At 37.0% G+C, this 23,305-nt stretch overlaps 3 protein-coding genes across 3 annotated transcripts; 2 read left to right on the plus strand and 1 right to left on the minus strand.

Annotated features, from left to right (window-relative positions):
• The first annotated feature begins 6,691 nt into the window (after positions 1-6,691).
• Positions 6,692-8,188, plus strand: LOC128258409 (androgen-induced gene 1 protein-like). The gene has a single exon (XM_052990005.1). The coding sequence runs from the start codon at positions 6,692-6,694 to the stop codon at positions 7,358-7,360; it is 669 nt and encodes a 222-aa protein (XP_052845965.1). The 3' UTR covers positions 7,361-8,188.
• A 338-nt stretch (positions 8,189-8,526) lies between these two features.
• Positions 8,527-9,956, plus strand: LOC128258405 (androgen-induced gene 1 protein-like). The gene has a single exon (XM_052990001.1). The coding sequence runs from the start codon at positions 8,536-8,538 to the stop codon at positions 9,259-9,261; it is 726 nt and encodes a 241-aa protein (XP_052845961.1). The 5' UTR covers positions 8,527-8,535; the 3' UTR covers positions 9,262-9,956.
• Positions 9,957-17,310: 7,354 nt separating this feature from the next.
• On the minus strand, positions 17,311-19,165 carry LOC128258332 (5,10-methylenetetrahydrofolate reductase). Its single transcript, XM_052989908.1, has 3 exons — positions 18,572-19,165; positions 18,049-18,149; positions 17,311-17,869 (listed from the first exon to the last, which is right to left on the minus strand). Exons 1-3 carry the CDS (start codon positions 19,092-19,094, stop codon positions 17,513-17,515), a joined length of 981 nt encoding a protein of 326 aa, XP_052845868.1. The 5' UTR covers positions 19,095-19,165; the 3' UTR covers positions 17,311-17,512.
• Positions 19,166-23,305: the final 4,140 nt, after the last annotated feature.

The raw sequence follows: 23,305 nt of genomic DNA on the forward strand, positions 1-23,305 counted from the left end.
CTAAAATCAAGTTGATGGCGATGAATAAAACATTTTTAATGTGTTTCCCATTACAAAAGGGTACACTTAGAAAATGCCTAAATCAAATAAGAAATCAATTGAAATAATATTTAATTGTAATAATTTTTAAAAATTACTTATTTTCAAAAATTACTTTTAGAGATTGACAAAAAATAACAATTATTTTTGTAATTAACTGAACTATGGAAAATATGGACATAAAATTATATATTAATAGTTTTGATGGACCTCCTACTTTGATCAAATTAAATGTTTCATGTTTTTTTTGTAGTGCATAAGCCCAACGGCCTTATGCATTGCTGCTTAATTTAAGTCACAACGTTTAATACAATTTATCATGCAGGGCTTCTATCCAATAAACAGACTCCGGCACAGAATCAAATGCAATGTGTTTCCAGCTGCCGGATCCCAAGGGATGTGTAAATAATTGTGCTATAAGTGAAAACATGTGGAACACAGATCGGGGAGCCAAAGATCAGCTGCTGCATTCGACAGCCAGATGTAGTTGCGAGCAGCAGAAAAGTAGTAGTAGTAGTAGTAGAAGTTTTTATACCCTCGAAATTATAACTAACATTCATTAGTCAGTCACATAATTTTATTCAATTCATTCGTGTGTCTCCATTTTTGGTGGTGTAAAACACACAGCATTGTATTCTTAAACGGACGATTCAGCGCACAGATTGACTGAGATTCGTTTGTCCATCTTGGTTTGTGTGAACTTATTAGCATAATGAGTAGATGTATTGCCCGAGCAGCACTCGCTTTGCTCTGGTTTTCCTAGTTCCTGCTTGACTGCCTTTGCTGGCCATTTGGCCTTATTGGCCGTTTCATCTCCTTGGTCGTTATGTTAATAAGCAAAAAGAAAAATGCTGTCGCCGCTGGCGCTTTCTTGAAAACCAAGTGTCCTGATGGGACGATTGGACGATGGGACGATAGGACAATATCCACCGATGGCCCCATAAAGTTTACTCTCGGCGAAAAATGTCGATTTGTTTTAATGCCAACCGGAACGGAAAGTGGGATGCCGGTACGTCGGTCATTGGGCGCCGTTTTACTTGCCGTTGGCAACCGAGAAAGGGTGTAATGGCCAGCGGAGATGACGAACAGCTTGGCCCTACAAATGAACATAATTATTTTAAGAGGGTCCCAAAAAGGTCTCCACTCCCTGACGGAGTTTTTAGTTTTTGAATAAACTCAGTACTTGCTTAAATTACACTCTATATTTAAACAAAATACAGATACTCGTAGGATTAGCCCATTTATTTTGTTTGATATATCACATTAACTGACTGCCTACAGTTAATGTGATATAATACTTCTATAAATTTTTATTAAAAAAAAAATAAAACGAGTTAGGCAAACTGTCTATTGAAATAGCACTTCATTACAATTAAATGCCTAATGATTTGTAAATATATATATGCAGAGCATTACATTAGAATTGACTGTGTATTTTAAACAATTATCAAAATATCTACCATTTTAATAAAGTGTTTTATAACGGCATTTAAACAACGATAAGTCTTTTAGGTGTTGCACAATTTTTAGAATAGATCCTAAAAAACATTGCAGGCAACCCAAGATTTTTAAGGACTGTATACCGAAAGCTGGAAAACGGTGGGGTAAAATGGAATGAATGCGAAAATTGCGCCCAACCTACCGCCTTAATGACGGTGATTAAAGTGCAGTGGTGGGCGGCTTTTGCCAGATGTACCACACTGAAAAAAAGTTGTTTTCTTCACTTACGAACTCATGTTTTTATAAGTCAAATAAAATATTAAGAGTGTTGAAAAGAGGGCATAAATTGTAGTGCTATAACTAACTAAAGATACATATTTCGAAAATAATCAAAAAGAATGATATCTAAACGTAAGTCTCTTTTTTGAAGACAACACTATGTGTTACAGTTGACTTTAATAGGCGAAAACCAATAATGATTTTTTAATTTAAAGGTATAATGTATTTTATGAGTGAAAAGATGGATGGTTTGGAGGATGGGCGGTGACACATTGTGCGAGACATGAAAAACTCGTAAGCAAAAAGGAAACAATTACAAATGCGAGCACACACACGTGCTTACCTATGTATTTAAATACAGGAGCAAAGGATGCTGCTGTTTTTTTTTTTTTTTTTTGTAGGGGTGTTCTTACAGCAAAGTGAAAGTGAGCGGTTCGCAGATGTTTGAAGGATTTCTATTACATTTTGTTTTGTTTCTGCGATGTCGTGCTGCTTTGCTTGTATTTCCCTTTTCGGTTTTCCCTGTGCTGAAGAGTGGAAATTGCTTCCGCCGCACTTAACGGTGCGCAGCACTGCCTTCATCTCGGATTTTTCCCCATCTGGCCACCCCACCCCCGCCCTTCGTTTTCCCAGCCCCTCTTCATTTGATGCCAAACATTTCCGCAGCTCGTCGCATAATTTAATGCAATACTCTTACCGCGCCCCATTCGCTAGCTGTGGACCAGTGTTGCCAAAAAGCTGGCGAAAATTGTAGATAAGATTTTTAGAAATGTCTGTCTTAATGAAAAAGAAAAAACTTTTCCTAAATTCTCCAGGATAATTCAATAAAATCATAAGCCTTAAGATTCTTAACTCAAGCTCTCCTTTATAATAAACATGAAATTGGCTTATCATTTAGATTTCTAGAGTTAGTGGAGTAAGTCACAAGTTAGTAGGTTAGTTGATATAAACAACTAAAAAATAGCTAAATTGATAAACATCTTTTGTACTTGCCCTTAAGTCGGGTTTCAGTAACTTTGCACTTTTGCAATTTCCCTTTTTGTTGTTGGCATCACTGCGTGTGGCACTAAATATCGATTTTAATAGGAATGCTGGATTTTTGTGCATCTCGCTAGATGGTTGTCCTTGCGCTGACCTTGCGAGCTGCATCTTGCAGCTGGTTCTTGGCCAGGTCCTTGAGAGCTACTGGAAAGCTCCGAGTTAGTTGGTAATTTAAGCTGGATGCCAATTCCGTTAGCATCATCAGATTGTCGTGAAATGATTTAAAGTAAAGTAAAATAAAAGTTTAGGTTTAATAAAAAAGAATGTTTTTTTTATATTTGGAAAAATTACGTTCCGCTAAAAAATTAAAACTTATATTAGTCTTTTTCATGTTCCCATTGTTGTAGTAAAATAATTATTTGGTTTTTAAATTTTGTATCTCTTTATCTTTGCATATAATAAACTAAAAGCCTATTGAATATTAAAGACTTACTTGCGTCAACTTATGTATGCACACAATTTGCATGTATCCTGACTGCGAAATTAGGTGACATATGCAAAGGGGGGCAAAAAAAAAAAAAAACAAAATTCAAATATTTCAGACCGAAAAGTAAGTATGCAAGCTTAAAAAGGGATAGGGCCAGATCGCTTGAAAAATAAAGAACAAGGAAAAGGGGCTAACGGCGGATTTATTTGGCAACGCACGTGTCTATGTAGTCCGCAAATCCCATCATCTTGGAAGCATTCCCCACTCCCAATCAAAACCCAACATCACACAACTGAAAAGCAAACACAGGTTCACACAATTCAAATATTATAAAAGACACAAATTTGCAACTACACACACAACAAAAATCGTGAGCGGAGTTCCAAAAAAAACAGGACAGGTTAACAGGAGATGCCTAAAAGACTTACGATGAAAAAGTTCAGGTAAATTTCAAAGTGGAACAAATATTTAACTTCTGTTACATATATAAATTATAACTTTGAAGGTAAAAAAAAAATGTAATTTTGGAAACAAAGAAATTATTTCTTTTCAAATATAAATAAATGTGTTTTTGTAGTGATTGTTTTTAGATTTTAGTGTAAAGCTCATTTCCATATTTTCAAATAATTTGTTTTCTGATAGCAGCAACAAGCCGTGTTTTTTAATCTTTTATTTATCACATGAAATCTTTAAGAAATAGAATACATCTCTTCTGTTGCTGACATGAAAAGTCTCTCACATCATCCATCTTAACTTTAAAGTTTGAACCTACAAAAGTATGAGTGGATAGAACAAAGGTGATTCCACTTCCGATGGCATTAGCAATCCTACCATTTCCCAGCCTACTTTGCCGCCAAACGCTTTGCGCTAATGAGTTTTCTACTTGCGGTTTTCGGCTAAAATTTGCGCAAAATGCGACTCTTTACCTTTAAGTGCCGAGGGGGATGCAAAATTGGGTTGCGATGTTATGGGGCGTCGCGGTTTTACCTTTGCTCTGGCGGAGATGTCGAGAAGGTGAACAACAGGACCATATGCGCTGAAAATGTTTTCGTGGTTACCGCGTTAAGTCATTAGAGAAAATTCTTAACCAGTAAGGGGGATAGGGTAAAATGGTGTCCTGAAATTTGTAGCTCAAAAGGTAAAAGGTTATACATAATGCGGCAGTTTTTGGGTGGTTTTTGAAAATTTTACTTGATGTGGCATATTGCTGGGGTGTCGCATGTAATGTCTTTAATTAGTATCCTGGATAGTTTTCACATTCAATAATAACTAATTAAGTCAAAAATTCTTTTTTTTTCAATGTTGTTTAAAATAATAACAATATATTCTAATCAAAAAAAATAGGTTTGAAGCAAATACTTTTTTTTACGATTAAGACTGCAAAATTTGGAACTAAATTTTGTTTTTTGCCCATTTTTAGGAAATAATAAAATGTATCATAAACTCCTGGATAGAGTAAAATAAAACATGTTTTTTTTTGTATTTTGGCATACAATATACAAAACATTATAAAGCACAAACAAAAAGAACCTGTTATTTTTAGAATCTCTTATAATTTTAAGTGATTTTCCTTGGATTTTAAACTTATGAATATTTATTTATTGTTAATTACTGCTTAATACATTTTTCCAAAAAAGTTTAATGACGAGGTTAAAATTCCAAACAAATTGAAGGCCTTTTTTAATACTTAAACCTGAGCTTCATCTTATAAGTTATTTGAGGAGAGTTCAAAATTTCCCATTTACCCCGTCGCTCTCTTGAGTGAAGCTTGTTTGGCTCATTTAGCAGCTCACAAAGACTCCGTTCTCTTACGCAGTTGATTCAACTCTTTGCAAAAGCTCAAAAGGTTTTTCTAAGTGTAATTGCACTCCTCCAGAGTTTAAATAGGTGCGAACCCACCTGAAACCACGCGCCACATAGAAATTGAAATGTTTGATTGTCAAATATTGTATTCTCCATTACAAGTGCGAAATTATTGGCGGGTTTCGTCTACCTTTATTTGAATATCTCTGTCGCAATGACCGTAGCGAAACGTGTCCGTCGGCGGCTTTAGAAAAATTAACAACATTGCTCCAATTAGTCGGTGCTGTGCAGATCATAATTACATAGGCATACATCGACCTAGACCGATACATATATTTCGCAGACATAAGACGTCATGGCATTGATTTTCGCGACTCTTTTCGTTTTTAACTCCACTTTGTTATCACTCTTGTCAGACGCTAAAATTGAATTTATAAATAGTTATGGGCCACTATTTATCATTATGATTCGAATTCGTACGGCAAAAACTTACTAATCAAACATATGACGACTTATGTTAGGCCAAGATTTTATCAATAAGTGTGTCGGATACGTCAAATAATAATAAAAAATGTATAAACAAAATCGTAGTAAGCTCAAAAGATCTATATAGATATTATATATATTTCGTTTCATTTCATAATATTTACTAAATTGGAAACATCGTCAGTGGCCGTCAGATGGCTGAATCGAATTAAGCAAAAGGTAATATAACTATTCAGGGCAATGTCTACCTTGGACATATGGTGGTGATGGGCCTGGCTAATTATCACTGGGATCTGCACCGCCGACAAAGGAAAACCAACAAATATTTACGGAACACACATCCATTTGATCGCCTGCGGTTTGTGGACCTTCCCTTTCCATCGAAACATCTGGTTCTGAAATTGGAGAAGCTCTGGCCGGCCGAATCTGCTGTTTGTAGGGTCGCATCCCTGTTATTTTCTCCGCAAAACCAATATTTTCAATAATTTAACTAACAATAAAATTAATACATTAAGTTTTGGCAAAAACAAACCTATTGCAAATTTTAGGTGCTGTTTCTGAGGAATAAATCATATTAGTTAAAGGCTGATTTCCAGACATTGCATTCTTAATAAAATTTAATAAAAACATGTGTGGATTTTAAATGTTTGTTAGTAAATATTAAATTTATTTAAAATCTTGTACTATATATTTAAGTAGTTTAGAGCCATTTGCAATTCTATTAAGCTGGAAACAATTGCGATGGGGCGCCATCTGGCGGTGAATTATATGTGTCTGCTAGCTTTGAACACATTAAACTTTTTTCTTAATAACTTCAGAATTTATTGTTCGATTTAAGAAATTGTTGGTGTGTCGACAGATAACAAATGACTTAATAAATATATACCGGAAAAAAACGTGTATCTTCCATGTGAGACTAAGAACCCAAAGTTTTCGGCCCTAAATTGATTCATTGAAATCGGATTACTTCTAAAATATAATTAAATCCATTTTGTTTTACCAATTCCACTCAGTACCTAGCTAGGTAGCAAATATGCTATGTTTTCCATCACTGAATACAACCATCACCAACGAAAGCGTTTCGGTAGCCGCTTCTTTCCCCGCAACGGATTGATTTCAAACCTGATTACCATAGCCGCATGACAGATCGGCGGAGACATTAGTATCCGTTCGGAAATGGAGCTAGGCAGCTGGTCGAACGGGGCTCGTCTGCTGCTCCACCTGTCCGCCGCCGGTCACCTGGGCTACGCCGTATACTACGACTACCGATACGCGCAGTTGCCAAAACTGGCGGTGACCCTGCGCCTCGAAACACCGCTGTGGGGCAAATTCAAGTACATCACCTTTCTGGGTGGCCTGGTCCAATGTGGTTACTATGCCCTGGCGCTGGCCTACGACCTCTTTCGGGTGCGATCTCTGAGGAACCTGCGCGACTACATATTGGCCACCTTTGTGGTCCCACTGGCCCTCACTGTGAGTCTGACCTTTTGGACACTGTATGCGATCGACCGAAATGCGGTATATCCGGATCTGCTGGACTTAATCTACCCGAGATGGCTGAACCACGCCACGCACACCTTCGTCGTGGTCTACGCCCTCGCAGAGTTGGGCAGCACTCGCCACAGATATCCGGAACGAAGTCGGGGATTCGCCGGACTGGCTGCCTTCATGGCTGGATACCTGGTGTGGATTCACTACATTTGGTTCAGGACCGGCATCTGGGTGTACCCCTTCCTGGGGGGCATCGACTGGTACCTCCGCGTCCTCTTCTTCGCCCTGATTATGGTCCTCGGATTTGTTTACTATCTGCTTGGCGAGCACGTCAACCGAGTGCTTTGGGTGTGAGCCACCGGCGATCACAGGTGGAGTGGCAGCAATTGAAAGTATTTTCCGGCTTTATAACTGGATAGAATATGATAGAAACTAGGATTGCTCTACAATATTTGTTTCTGTGTAAGTGGAAATCAGCAATAGTCCCAATATTACATCTGTATGCTAGGCTTATCGTCGATTCTTAACAAAGAACTCATATTAAATTGCGTTTTAAGGCGACAGAAGGGCACCCTAAATAATTCTTGAGATGGTTTTGTTTTTATTCTTTATTTTTAAACAAAATATTATGTTATCTTTCTTTCTATAATAGTCTTGCTATAATTTTTAAACTTTTCAAAAATATTTCGTATACTGTTTTAGATTCATATTCGAAAGTTTTTCTTAGCAACAAATATTATAAATAAAACTAACAGAGTCTTGAGTCTATAATAAAATTAAAGCCAGTTGCCCAACAAAATCAAAGTCATCAAATTTATGAAAGTCAGTGGGAAACGGAAGTCGCACTGTGGTTTACAAAATCTCTGATCATCGAAAAACCAGCTGTAAAGTAAAGAATCCATTTGAAACCTAACTTATTCATCTCACAATTTTATTATAGTCACGTGCGGAAATTTCAGCTGTCAGCTGATTTTGGAAAACTCAGCCATTGTTTTACTCAATCCTTTCAGCGGGAGGTTCCGGTTTGGCCAGGACATGATCTCTGCATTCCGAAAAATTCAGGACTTGTGCTAATATCTCGAAAGTGAGCACCAACAGCCTACACTCATTCAAGAAAAAGGGACTGTTTTCTATTGTTTGCTGCAGAGGCAGATGGGTATTAGCCCATTCTTGTCATCCAGTTCTTTTGAGATTTCAAATTCATGTTGCACTCAAAACAATCCCTTTCTTTGTTTATTTTACTGCATACATAATTGACAAATAGCTAAATTAATGTTTATATTAAATATAACAGATACCGAAAAAATAAACTTGTCTCTTCCGTGGCAGTCTAAGGACCCGATTTTTTTCGGCTTTAAAATGATTTATTGAAATCGGATTACTTTTAAAATATGATGAATATTTAAAATATGGTAAGTTTTTCATAACTGAATATAACCATCGCCAACGAAAGCCGTCACTGATTGATTTCAAACCTGATTACCACAGCCGCATGACAGATCGGCGGAGACCTCAGTATCCGTTCGGAAATGGAGCGATGCAGCTGGGCGAACGGCGCTCGTCTGCTGCTCCACCTGTTCGCCGCCATTAACCTGGCCAAAGCCGTATATCATGACTACCGATACGCGCAGTTGCCAGAATTGGCGGTGACCCTGCGTCTGGAGCCACCGTTGTGGGGCATGTTTAAGTACATAACCTTTCTGGGTGGCCTGTTGCAGTCTGGGTACTATGCCTTGGCGCTGACCCACGATCTCTGGCGGCTGCCATCCCTGCGGAATCTGCGCGACTACATATTGGCCACCTTTGTCGTCCCACTGGCCCTCACGGCGAGTCTGACCTTTTGGTCACTGTATGCAATCGATCGAAATGCGATATATCCGGGTCTGCTGGACTCAATCTACCCGGGATGGCTGAACCATGTGCTGCACTCCTACATCGCGGTCTACGCCCTCATTGAGTTTGTCAGCACACGCCACAGATATCCGGATCGCAGTCGGGGATTCGTTGGACTGGCTGCCTTCATGGCAGGATACCTGGTATGGAATTACTACTTCTGGTTCAGGACCGCCATCTGGGTGTACCCCTTCCTGGGGGGCACCGACTGGTACATCCAAGTCCTCTACTTCGCCCTGATCATCGTCGTCGCCTTCGTTTACTATCTAGTTGGAGAGCACGTCAACCGCGTCCTTTGGGTGAAAACCACCGGCGATATGGTAGCAAAAAAAGTTGCTTTATTATCATTAGTCACGTTTTAACATCTTCATGCTAGGCTTAACATCGCCTCTTAACAAAACATGATTTATGTTTATACTACAGCATACAAAATTGTGCAATTTTTTAAAAATAATGCAGTTACAACTTAATGAGGCTTTATTAACAAAAATATTTGGGTAGACGTAATTTAAATTGAATGAGCGTGAGAAAAATAGGTGGTATTGGAAGGTATTTAGAGAAGAATTGGGTGGGGGTTGTAGCGAGGCTTTGCTTCGCAGTTAATTTAAATTAGTTTGCACTGCTTTAGAATACAGAGCAGCCAGTTTATTTAACCAACGCTTTTGAAAAGGTTATAAACCTTAAAATCATCTGGATCTGAACAGAAGCCGGATTGTTGACAAGCTGTTAAATTTCGATTAGCACACGCGAACAGCTGTTGAATTGTTTGATAAATTCTCTGGAACAGCACGTTTGAAGATCATTGGGGCATATCACCGAAGGTCAACGGCAGCTCCCGCTAACAACAAAGGAGACAAAATGTGTTTTATGTTGGTGGTGCTAAGAAAGTGGAAAGTGTGTGAAAAAAATGTAGACATTATTTGTCTAGCCTTCATTAAACAAAAATTAGGAATTTCCTTAAAATGTTTATTAAACACAAATTGAATCGAATTGTGTTTAGCATACTTCAGGTAATTTTAATCAGATTTGTATTCAGAATAACTAAATTTAAAGTCACTTTAACTTCCTTTAAGCCCTTTTTAATGTATTTTATATTTGCATTCATAAGATACAAAAGTCACCTACTTTAATACAAAATACAAAATGATAATAAGCCCATTTACAGATGGACAACGGCCATAAGAATACTTACCTGTACTCTACCTGTAACATACTTTTTAACGAATAAAATATTCCCTTTCCCTCTACGAATCATGGGTATAAATAATTAGAAATTCTTTTTTAAATATTAAATTAAATATAAAAAATGTAACCTTTAGTCATTTGCCGTCATTTAATTGCCATACCCTACAGGTTGTTGTTGAATTGAATTTAATTTTTATTTTTATAACATATTTTCCGATTAAGTTTTATCCGTGTCCAATTCCATTCGCGTGCGTTGCTTAATTGCAATTTAGCCTAATTAATGAACGTACGTATCAATTGGCCGGCAATTAATTAATTACTTATATCGTGCCCTCTTTGATTAGTTTTTTTTTGTTTATGCAGCTCTCCCTGAACTTAAAGAACGTATTTAATTAAATTAATAGTTTTTAGTTTTCAGTAATGTCACATTTTTAAATTTAAACTAAAACAAAAATTTTGTAAATTATATATATTAATATTTTATTATTAATGTGAAAACGGCACTTGCTTCTTTTAAATTGTCAAAAATGCTAAATTAAGACGATATAATAGACGAATTGCGTTATGGGTGCTTCTATTGAATCCAAACCTTGAGGTAAAGGTTTTTGAATGGGGATAACTTAAAAAATTTTTTCACTTGATCGTGGACAAGCCACACGTAGGTTCAGAGGTCACGTAGGTCGTACTGTAATAAGACACGTCGCCCCAATATCGTCATCGATAGGCCGTGACGTATAATTGAAAATCGAACGTCGACACGTGCGATTAAGATATTGGCGGCTACGTCAAAGAAGCCCAAAAGCAGCACTCCTCGTAGAGGCACATGTCCGGAAGGATCGGTAAAAACTTATCCAGACATCACCCATAATTACAGTGACGTGGGCGCCTCTAATATGTGCTAATCATGCATGCATTTATATTTCAAATGAATCAATTTCATTTCTTGTCTTCTTTCCCGATCCCGAAAGCCAAGCTGGCATTATGTTTCCTTTTTTGTCAACGAAATCAATAACAAATCATATGGAACAAGCCTATTTTTAAGCCAATAAAATAAGCTTTTATTAATGACAAATATCTGAGAAATGTTTTCCAGAAGCCACAGAGATGTATTGATTAATTCCTAATTTTAAATTCAAGTTTTTAATTATAATATTAGCAACCATTGGACAGCCGGTCTTCGATTTAAAATCGCCGACGGCTTTGGTGACTAACAGTACTTTCTGGCCTGGTCGATATTGCGGCTTCGATAATTATCCGTCCAAGTCGAACCTTCAACTCGCGTGCTGTTGCTGGGCGACCGACAATCGAGAAACCGGTTGGTGACTAATCATCAATCATGCGATGTTGTGAAAATTACCACGATCTGGACTAAATTGCATGAATCTCGATCTGATTGCTCTGTCCAGGGTTTTTTTTTAAACCAATACCGATAATAAAATACCCTTAGAACGTGGTATTAATATTGCATATATATTTATTATAAATGATAATTTCAAGTTTTTGTGACATTGTTAAAGTTTTGATTTTAAAGCCTCAACTGTATTTGCTAAATATTTAAACTATATGTACATATATCCCCAAATTATGTTAGCAAGACAGCAATTTCATCAATACATTAACTTTGGCAAAGGGCATTTATTAGTTTTAAAAACATGTTGTAGGTTTTCTTTGTTACACTTATCCATTTCATGCCATCATGGGCGCACGTACATTGCATCGATCTCAACCTTTTGCGTTTTCGTTACAAGCTTTACCTTTTATTAATAATTCTTCTATTTTTGTTAGCCCCTTTTGCAACGCCTATGCTTGGTAGTTCAACCGCAGCGGGTACAAAATCACACGCTGCCGTCAGCTTGTCTGGCGCGATTTTATTTTAGCTTTTGTTGTTGCCTTTTTTGTATTTTTCTCTAGCGCTATTTGCAGTTAGCTGTTGGCCGTGTAATTGCAGGCAAACAGGCGGCGAAAATGTCGTTTGCCCCTTCACCACCCAACTTATCCCCATTCTGATGCTCCTAGAGATGTGCATAAGTTCAATTTGAAGCCAATGTCAATGTTTTACTAAAGAAGGATTAGTACATAATAGGCAAAAAGCTTTTCGAGCCTGTTAAATATAAAATATTTACAAAATTGAAGGATTGTTTGCTTGAATTTTAATAGATAAATGTTTTAAATTTGGGTTCCCTTTTTATGATATTATTTAAAACAATTGGAACGTTGATAAATAACAACTTAATATTTCACCTGGCAATATACGATTTTGTTACATCTCTAGAATCCACCTTTTAATGTTTTGTGTAAATCGTGAGACTTACGTAAAAGCGCAAAGGCGGCAAAATGAAATAAAATTAAATTGTTATAATGGGCGATTCCCATTGCGACATTGAGCATTGAGCGGTAGTTTTTCGCTTGCAGTTTCCCTTTTTAAAATACAAAATATCACATGTAGTATAAATACATTGTTCAATACGCTTCATGCTGTATACAATACATTATTTAAACTGTTTTAAATATGACACATTTACATTTTGTAACACAACAAAAAAGTTTCATGTCTTATAAGGCGAAAACGAAAAAAATAAATATTATGCAAAGAAAAACTAACAACGATGATAGCATTTTAACCATTTATTATTATAATAATTATAATCATCTATTAGCAAGCAATTGTTAAGTTGTTTTTTTAGATTTATAAGACCATATTGATTTAATAAGCTTATACAAGACTAATTTTACTAATAAATGTCATTAATGCCTTGGGAAAAAATAACAGTGTAACTGTTAACTGTTGGGAACAATGTCTAAGTCCAATTGGGTTTCTGAAATTCCGTAAAAATGAATACAAAATTCTTTTGTTCAAACAGTTGCTGCAAAACAGTCTGAAGACTTAACTCAAAGCGAAAGCTATTTGGCCATACGGGTGCGAATTGCGTCAAAGATTGTGTGAGAAGCTAATGGACAATCCGAATGCCAAATTCAATTTACGATTTTTCAGTTCGGTCGAGATTTCCTCCTTACTCATTTCGATTTCAGTGCAGCTTCCGATTTGGCCTGCCGCCTGCGGTCTACATATGTTTGCCAAATTTTCCGTCCTTCACTTGCCGCATCTTTTCTACAAGTTCTGCCTCTGACAGGCCACACACACTCTACCTCTACCTCTACCTCTACCCTGGTGCTGGTGTGCACACACAAGTATCTGAGTATCTGAGTATCTGAGAAATGCAACAGAACCGTACTGAAAAAAAAGATCAAAAGGCAACACTGCATTCGGGCTCTGGGTCCCTCAATAAATGTACATCGGGGTATATCGGGCTAGATAGACCTCAAAATTTCAAAAATTTCTTATCTTTTTGGCTACATTTTTTCCAACGAGATATCGTTCTTGACTTTGGCTTATTTTTTCAAAAGTGTCTAGCAAACATAAATTCTCAGCTTATTTATAAAAAAAATTTAAAATAAGCTAAGAAATATGTTTGGTTGATTGATGTAGGAATGACCTTTTTCTGTTCCAGGGTGTGTTATAATTGGTATATTATATAGGATCTAGTTGGGGCTGCTTACGTAGCTTGTTGATGTTTTCGTAGCGGACTCTTCGTTGACGTTTGTTTATAATTTGCGTAGCGCTTCGATTTTATTATTTCTGTTGCTTCCTTCTGAAAATAATCATTTTATTTTTGATCGCTCTCTGGCCATAAATTATACCACCAAACGGAACATGTGTGCGTGTATTCGTTCCCCAGAAGGTAAATATTACCAACAGAATCTCCATACTTTTGTGCCGGACAAGTGTCGGTACATATGTTTGTAAATATAAATACTGATGTATCTATCTGGTTAAGAATTAACATGTGTTTATGGATTCGTTGTTCATGGCTGTTCAATTGAAAAAGTTTAATTTAACAACTCATTTAAAATAAAATAATAAATAATATTCATATTAGATTTATATAAGCTTAAAAACCTTCGAATTAAGGTCACTGCATTGTTGTAATAGCTAAATATGAAGTAATTAGTAAGCTATCCGCATGGCAACTGATGTTAACTTGAAAGATAAATCCATTTTTTCAGAGACTCACTCTCACTACTTTGCGTTCGTGTATGGTGTCACTTTTCCTATTTCGGTCTTGCTGCAATTAAATTACAAAAATTGTTACAATTTGTCGGAAATTTCGAATGAGCTTTGTCCAATTTCGCCTTTGCACGCGTTCAGTTCATGTATCTGCAAGTGTATCTGTATCTGTATCTACGAATGTGAATTTAGTGCGCAAACGAGCACGCACGCGGTGTATGCAAAATGCGGTGGGGCAGGTCGCAAATTAGCATAGTTGCCACTGCTGATGTTGCAGAGAACAACTAGCCTCTAGTATATATATTTTATTCTTATTCTATCCATGATCACAGATATTTGTGGTTAATAAACGAGAAGGACTTATAGCTAAATGTGGTTAATATAATAAAATAGCAAAAGTTAAGGTTCGCAAACCTTTTGGCAATTTTATTGTTTTGATAGTTGTACTCCTTTTTATATAAATAAATATAAATCTTAAACTACAAGAAAAAGAACAACGACATTTAAGTAATACCAATTTTATTTACATTCAAATTAATTTATAATTTACAATATTTTAAATGATTCCCAATCTCTTGTTCCTCTCTTGAGTGATCACAAGCAAATGTGTTAAAGAGATTAAGTAGTTCTGCCTCTCTTTTTCTATATCTTAAGCAACTTTATTCTTGATTCCGCGATCACTCAAGAGAGCGCAATTGCTCTTAATTTCGCTGAGCTCAACAGACATGTACAAAAAAATAAACTAATTCTTATTAAATTTCTTTTCTCCTCTCAACTTTAAAAGACAATCTTCCTTAAAAACATATTTTTTTCTTTTTGAAACACCCGACTTAACATTTAAAAAATAGTTTAATGTGTTTAATAAACTTTACAAATTCAATGTGATATGTTCTCTTGAGTGATGTCCATGATCACTTCTAGCTGCTCTTTCAGTCACTCTCTTTGGGTCTCTCTTTAGTCGTGTGCTACTCAATCTACTCTTAAGGGTTTTGCACCGCTCTTGAGATGTAAGAAGAGAAAATAATTCAGAGAAGAGAAGAACCATGAGAGAGGGTAAAAGAGCAACTCAGCTGTGATCTGCCAGCTGATCGCAGGTTCTGCCTCGGCCTCTGCCTCTGCCTCTGCTTCTGCCGACTGCGACTGGGGCAAAGAAACGTGACGCTCAAATTTTTAAATTTTGTATTGCAGATATTTTCTTCCATTCTTTTAAAATTCTGGACTGCACTTACAGTCTTTGTAAGGATTAATACAAAATTGTATATTGTAAATTTAATTCTGATTAAAAGTCAAGCAAACTCCTCTCATGTATTCCAATTTATCAATACTTTTTTTTTTTGTTTTTTTTGCTGGCAAACATTTCTTTAGTTGTCCTGTTGGTGATATTTTGCTTTTCTTTGGCTGAAATCCCACAACAATTATTAGTCTAGCTGTTTTGTTTTATTTTTCCTAGATTTCCTCATTTTACGCTTATTTGTTTTTAAATAAAAATAACTGACGAACGCAAATTTAAAGCAGGTAAACAAAAGAGGACAAAGAAAAGGCAAACAAATGAGCCGAACAAATTACATTGCTAAGATTGAGCCGAACGTATTCCACAGATATATTTGAAACTTTGGGTCAGTTTTAAGCGCAACTAACAGCACTTATGCTCTCAAGAAAAAGGAAATTTAAATATCCACAAACAAAAAAAAAATTAAATATTATTATTAATAATTTTCAACCGCACAAACAAAAAAAAATTAAATATTATTATTAATAATTTTCAACCGCAGTATGAAATAGTAAAACTTTTTAAACTTTATTTTGTAAGCTTTTTAAGGCACTGACAAAATTTAAAGTTTAAATTCCACACAAAGCCGACCAAACAAACCGAAAATCCCAAGAGTTATGTTGACAGACAGACATGGCGTATGCGCAATGTGCGCAATGTCCATTCTAACGGCGTCATTTGTTTAGCTTAATTGCCGATAAATAATTGCAGAGCGGAGTTGCAAGCCACCCCAACCTCTGCGTGAAAACAAACTCAACCGGGTGCCGGAAGAAAAGGAAGGCAATTCGCATTCGCAAATCATTTTTCAGGCCCAGGCGACAGCTGTGAAAATAAGCGAAAATAAGAAGCAGGCGTCGGATTTGAAGCGGTGGCAGCAAAACCTTTTAGCCCCGATTCCATCTGTGTCATCTGTGTCATCTGGGGGCCCGTGGTGAAAGTCAACCCCTTGGAAATGCACACAGAAAAATATGACTGTCAAAAACCATAAATCTTATAAAAAAGATTTAAATAAATCAAAGTCGCCATAAAATCAAAATGATTTATTAAAATATGTTTCTATACTATTTAATCCTGGCAGCCTTCTTAGTCTTAATATTCTTACAGCTGAAACAAAATTATTTTTTCTAATAATTAAGTAATAAGTGTATCTAAATATTTTTTCTAAGTATTCGATGTGATTAACTGCTTTTATTGAATAAAGTACATACTCTGTGTTATCTTTGCCATTTGAAAAGCACTTCAACTTGGAATATTCCTCGATCATTTTAGTAAATCATATACAATTTTTCTGGACGTGTAGAAGCCGGCACTTATGCCATCTCCATGGCCGATCAACCGCAAGTTACAAATGTCAAATGCTGTTTTTGTCAAAGGTCCTTTCAATGCGTCTTTGTATGGGCATGGGCATGGGCAGGGGCAGGGCAGGGACAGGGGCAGGGACATGAGGGGCGTCAACCCTCTGATGGCAAGTCTCGAAGGAAGGTGCGATGACGCAACAGTTCTATTATTCCGGATGAGAACCATCAGCACATATCTACGCATTTCTTGGTCTCCGATTTGAAGTGCCTGTGACAGTGACTGACGTTGATGACGCACCGGAGCTGCTAAATTCGCATATGCAAAGGACGGGCAAAGGGTTCCGAGATCCATTCATCACACTCCGCTTTTTGGCCAGCTGCAGACCTCGAAGCCCGGCCATTAGGCATGTCAGTCACATCATAGGTTTTTGTTCGACTGCAGCCCATCAATGGTCAAGCCAAAGGGGTTGCACGCACTTTTTGGAGCTGAAAACCGCAGGGATTCTCATAAATACCACACCAAGTCACCCTCTATTTCTGTTTATTCAAAAAAAAGCACAATTTAGCGAAATGTATAAAGCGACAGAGCAAATCAAATTTGGGAATTAGGACTTAAATATGCATTAAAAAAGATAAAGGAATTATAATACAATAAACAAACTTCTACATTTTTCAGTAGAATGGTGATAAAAATAAAATTTTTAATTATTCTCTGCTTCAGGTAGTTTGCCCTCCTGGTCAGAAACTTTAAGTAGATCCAGTTCCCGAAGTCTTGAAGCACCGCTTGGACAGGCTTAAAATGATTGAGTGTGAAGAAGTGGGAAGCCCCAAATGCCCAAATCTGCATCCAGAATATGGCGAATAATTCGAACAGTCAGGCTCACAAAATACCTGCTAATTAGATTCGGCTCAGGTTGCGTAGTTGAATTGTGATGACTCCGCAGCTGATCGAGCTCCTCGCGCAACTCGTTCGGCAGATGGACACCCGCTATGTGCTCCATGGTGGAGTATGTCCGGAAGGTTTCGTGGCTCATCAGTCCCACCACAATGGGAACAGTGATCCCAGCGGCCCTGCAATCCCTCACAAACTGCACAATGGTCTCGGCACGGTAACATATCTGGGTAATAATGCAATCCGCTCCAGCCGCTACCTAAAATAAGTACAAAATTCGCTGAAGCTACACATAATAATTTGTGGATTTTTAATTCTCCTTAATTAGGTTTAAAATTTGTTTAATTGGAAATGTATAAAACACATTACTCTCCATATTCAAATTTGCTTGTCTTATTGGTTTTTAAATTATGTTATGTTTGACAAAAAGTATCCTACCTTTGCTTTAAGGAATTCAATATTCCTAGCTGAATCCTGAGGTACGTCGCCCAAGCTAGTGTAACCTTCTGGGTATCCAGGCACGCAGATTGAAATTTTTTCTGGATTGAATAAATAAAAGACAAAGTCTTTTAAAGTCTTTTACAATCAATCAATCAATACACTTTGTGGTCAGCTTACACAAACATAAATTTTTGAACAATTTTTCATCTTGTTAGAATCAATTAGGATATTTTAAATTAAATGAAATAAAGTTTATTTTACCTTAGTTTAGATTGTTAAACTAAAAGGTAGGAGCAAAGTGCCTTTGCAAAAACGAGCGTTGCTAAACTAGTTGTTGATTTAAGAAGTCACGATTGTAATAAACACAAGCTAGAGCTGAACTTAACCTTTTGTTAACGATTAAGTGGGTCATTTGTTTGTATATATACGAAATAAAACGCCGCTCGCTAGGCGTTCGTTGGCGGAATAAGCAACAATCAAATATATTATTATTTATTAAATGAATTAAAAGTTAGCTTACCACCCCGCTGGCGCCGCGATTGCTCGACCATGGGCTGACCAATCCGGAAATCCTGGCCCTCGTGCACCTGATCACCGCGAACGGCCAGCAGGCTGCTGAAGTTGAGGGCCAGGAACTGATCGAGTCGTTCCCTTTCCAGTCGATAGGCGGACAGGTGGGGCAGCACGGGCAGGTGGGTGGCCAGGTGCTGGGCCAGCTGAAGGCTCTCCACCTGGCCGACGGGCTCCACATCCCAGTACCGCTGGCCCAGCCACACAACGCTCACGAAAGTGGGCAGCATCGGCAGGAAGTGATTGAAGTCCAGACAGGTGGGTCTGCCTCCGGGTTCGCTGGCCATCACCTCGATTCCGTAGAAGATTCGCCCATGGGCTGTCCGCTGGGCAACAAGGGGTCCAATTCGTGGCTCTTCCATTGTGGAAGCATTCTGGCCGGGGGCAAAGGTCACGCAGGGTATGTACGATGTGGAGTGAGCGTTGGGTGGTATGGTCGACGGACCTCCAACGGACTCTTGAATCGCATGCATCGAATTAAACACTCACGCGCTGGCAGATCAACGAAAACTGCCGGCTGCTGTTGTTTGCCCGCCAGGTTATCATCGATCGACGATCTATCTCAACAAACAGATGAGATGAGATTTCTCAACAAAAAGAGAACAGCTTGATACGTTTAGGGAATACCCTACACTGGGAATACCCTTTTCAGTTCAATATATCAAATAAAAGCTTTTAAAGCTTTTTATATTTTTAACCCAATATTGTTTTTGATTTTTTGTATTTTATTTTTATAAAGACTTAAAAAATAATATTTCAAAATATTATGTATTTCATTACAGTTCATTAAATCTTAAGGTTTTGTTTAATATAAGTATTATTTTAACATGCACATTTGTCACTCAGTTTCAATATTTTCTGTTATAGGTTACAGTTTAGTTCTGACTTTATATTAGAAAACGATTCGTAATAGCTATAAGCAATTCTTTTCCGACTGAGCTAAAAAACGTTAAAACAAAGTATAATGGAAGAGCCCAATTTGTAAGTGTATTTTTTAAGTCTATTCATAACCATAACAATTGAAAAAAAAGTAAAGAATGTGTCTTTATTTGTTTCACCTCAAAGAAAATATATTCTGGCAATATAGTTTTCAACCAAAAAAAAAAAAAATCCAATAAAATTTGTACAAATGTGAACAAAAGAGGACAGTTGTTGTCTAAATTTCCCTGTGAAGCCCACTATAATTGCTTATATTCTTCATCCACTGAGTTCGGACAAGGAGGTGCGTGGAAATCGTGGCTGGATCCGTTCAACCCTTTTCAGATTCCCCTGTGAAAGTGGACTCTAAATTGAGGCAATCGGTCTCAACGCCATCCAATTAAAGATTTCATGCAGCTGCACTGGATGGAGACCTTCAAATGTTTCCGTCGACTGGGATCGTATGGGATGGGATCGTTTGGGATGGGACCTAAAATTAGTTGGTCTGTAAACATGTGTGTGGGTGCACCACTGAACCTGTTCTTAGTTTTGTTGGAAGGCCATCTATATTTAAATCTCCGGCGCAGCAGGAACAGAAAACGGTTTTAGGGGAAGATCATTCCGTTTTTGTACATAATACTTAGGAGACACATATAAATGTGACGGAAAAAATATGTTGAAAATAATTTTATAGTGGGGAAGTAAAGACTGGAATAAATTAAAATTAAAAAGGGAAGTGACAAGTATTTAGAATTGATGGAATAATAAATCACACAAAAGGTTCTGAAAGACGTAAAACACAAATAGGCATGACAAGTCAAATGGTGTTTGAAATGTTACGTTCGGGTACTTAAAAGAGAAATAAAATATTATTAGATAAGAAACTATGGCTTAAATATGGCAAAATCCATAATATAACTCATTGTATTTAATATATTTAAACTAAAGTTAACATTTAATAAGGTACATATCAATGGTTCTTATTATTGGTCTTTCATTTATTTATAAATAAATGCTTTTTAGCTCAGTGTTAATAAATATTTTTCATTTAAACTCAAGATAGGTATTTCCTTTTTACAAATTAAAGACAAATGGTTGGGTTCAACTCGCGTTCATAATCAAAATTTTCGTTGCTTCAGTGAGAACCGAATGGACCGAAAGCAAATACGGCTGAGATCCTTAGTAGTTACAAAGGTCCTTAAGAAAGACTTCAATCAAGGTATACCCCCGACGGATTACCCAGATTCGATTTGTTGCCCTGCAAGGATTAGGGGATATTACATTGTACCGCCCCGTGCTTCCATCCAAAGGAGGACCTTCAACTCCTGCAAATTAGCCAAGCTGCCCTATCCCATTAATGGCCGATGGGTCACCTGCTGCGAGGCGAAGGGTTTTCGCTTTATTACAGCCAAATTTTTCACGAAAGCACTGAGGGGTTAAATTACTACGTGGCAGGAAGCCGCGAGATGGAAAGTCTTTGATGAAATGCGTCTACATAGGGAATGAAAATGCGTCTCGGGGCACACGCATGAGGATACAATTTCTCTTCTTCATTTTTTATTTTTTTTTTTTTTTGTATTTGTGTGTCAGAGCTCCAGCTTTCTTGCCATAAGATTCTTTGCTCTGTTGAAATTAAAAAATTCCACCGAGAGCTGGGAAATTATATTGCGGTGGCGGTGGCGGTGCCAAGAAGCGGGGAAGAGTGAAAAATGTAATAAAGACATGAGTTGTGAAATTATTAAGATGATTATGGTAACAGTGAGCACTCGAGTGGAGATGGTGCCACCGTCTTGGTTTCATAATCAGTCTGAAAAGCGAAGGACTTTTGCAGGTGAATGGCTTTCGCAGTGAGTCTATAACTTCCGACTTGAAAGGCCTATCACAGAGCTAAGACTTTAAGTTAAATTGTTAAAAACATTTTAGTTTTTAAAATAAGAAAATATTTATTTACTAAGCGTGCAGAAATTTCTAATGACATTTCTAATATTATTAATTTTAACATTTACATAGAAGTTTAAATTTATATTCTGTACTTTTGGATTTAATAATGTTTACTGGAAAATTATTATATTAGGGAATGCCAAAAGTTTGGAACTTTAAAAACATGAAAATTAATAATTTAAATTGTTTTAATAGTTTAAAATAAATGTTTACAAATAAATAAACACAACTATGTGAAAATTAAATTAACGATTCTATAATTTTTCTAGAGCTATAATTACTGCAGAGCCCAGTACAATCAAAAAGCAAATGTGGATTCATATATAAAATTAATATTGTCGAAAGGCCTCTCATACCTATGTGCGCTATTGAAGGTTACTTACTTTATACATATGTATTTATTTAAGGACGCGTGGAATTTTCCACGGCATTTGCAACCGCTGTGAATCATCGTGTCGGGGGTTGAAACACTGTCGATTTTGGGGGATGCATCTCCGGATCAGAGCATCGGACGCACCACCAATTTTATTTGTTTTACTCTACTACGCTTTACCTATACCTATGGCACCGAGTGGAATTTTTCGCTTGTTGCCAAGCAGGACGCAAGGACGAAGGACGAAGGACGAAAGGCACAGGACACTCATAACTGGGTGAGTGGGCTGGCCGGGTTCCCACTGACTCACTGACTGAATGCCACAATGGATGGATGAATGAATGAGTGAAGGCCCAGCTCATACGGGGGTTGTTCGCCCACCGACGCCCGCTGGAATCGCATCATTATAATAGCTACACATAGAGAATTTGGGAATTTTAATAGAAAAATAGATTCTATCTGTGCAACAATTAAAATCAATTAATTATAGTTGTTTTTTTTTTAGTTAGGCAATCTAACATCTTATATTTTCTTTAAATATCAAAATGTTGAGTTTTATTTAATATGTTTCCTCTGGTTATATGTTTATGATAGATATGTTTTGAAAAAGTAAACTAAAATGATAAAAACAGTTATTGATTAAATTCATAAAATGTGTTTATTATATCAAAATTAGAATTATTAAAATACAAAGTCATAGGAACAAATTAGAATTATTAAAATACAAAGTTCATAGGAACAAATTTTTCTTGGAGTCCAATGCTTAGAACCTTTTTTTTTAGGTATATTCTTATATCTAATGATTAATGTTTCAAAATTATTTTTAATCATTTATTATAGCACCTGACTATAAAAGTGCAAATTTATAATAATTTATGTATGATTAATGTTTTATCAATTAATACAATTAATAAATAAAACAAATACTTTGTGTACTTCAAGTAAAAATAACTTCAAAAGCGTTTTTGTCAGTTTAAAATCTGTTTTGGGCAGCTAGTGAGTGAGTGACGAGAGCCGGCTGCCGCAGTTGTTTTCATACATTTTCAGTTTGCCTCAGAGGGGTGGCGCATCAACCCCTGATGGCCTATAGCATATAGCATATATCATATAGCACATAGCACTTAGCACATAGGGTATAGCGTAGAGAGCACATCCTGCACCGAAGGACATCGGGCCACCTTTGTGTGCTTCGGTTGCAAATCTTTTGGAAATTGCGTCACCGCCGTGCGGCGAACGTGTCAGGCACGCAGCAATACCCCTCCCCAGTTGGTCCTCGTCCTCCCAGAAATCCTTTGCAATCTCGTATGAGTTACTGACATAATTAGGACCTAACTGGAAGTCACGCGCAGCGCATTCGTAATCCGAGTCCTGCCGCTCCCGTCCATGTGTATATATGGTAGTATACGGCATTCAAGGTCACATTTCCACTTCCATTAACATTCACATTCCGAT

The sequence above is a fragment of the Drosophila gunungcola genome (assembly GCF_025200985.1).
Source record: "Drosophila gunungcola strain Sukarami chromosome 3L unlocalized genomic scaffold, Dgunungcola_SK_2 000003F, whole genome shotgun sequence".
Lineage (NCBI taxonomy): Eukaryota > Metazoa > Arthropoda > Insecta > Diptera > Drosophilidae > Drosophila > Drosophila gunungcola.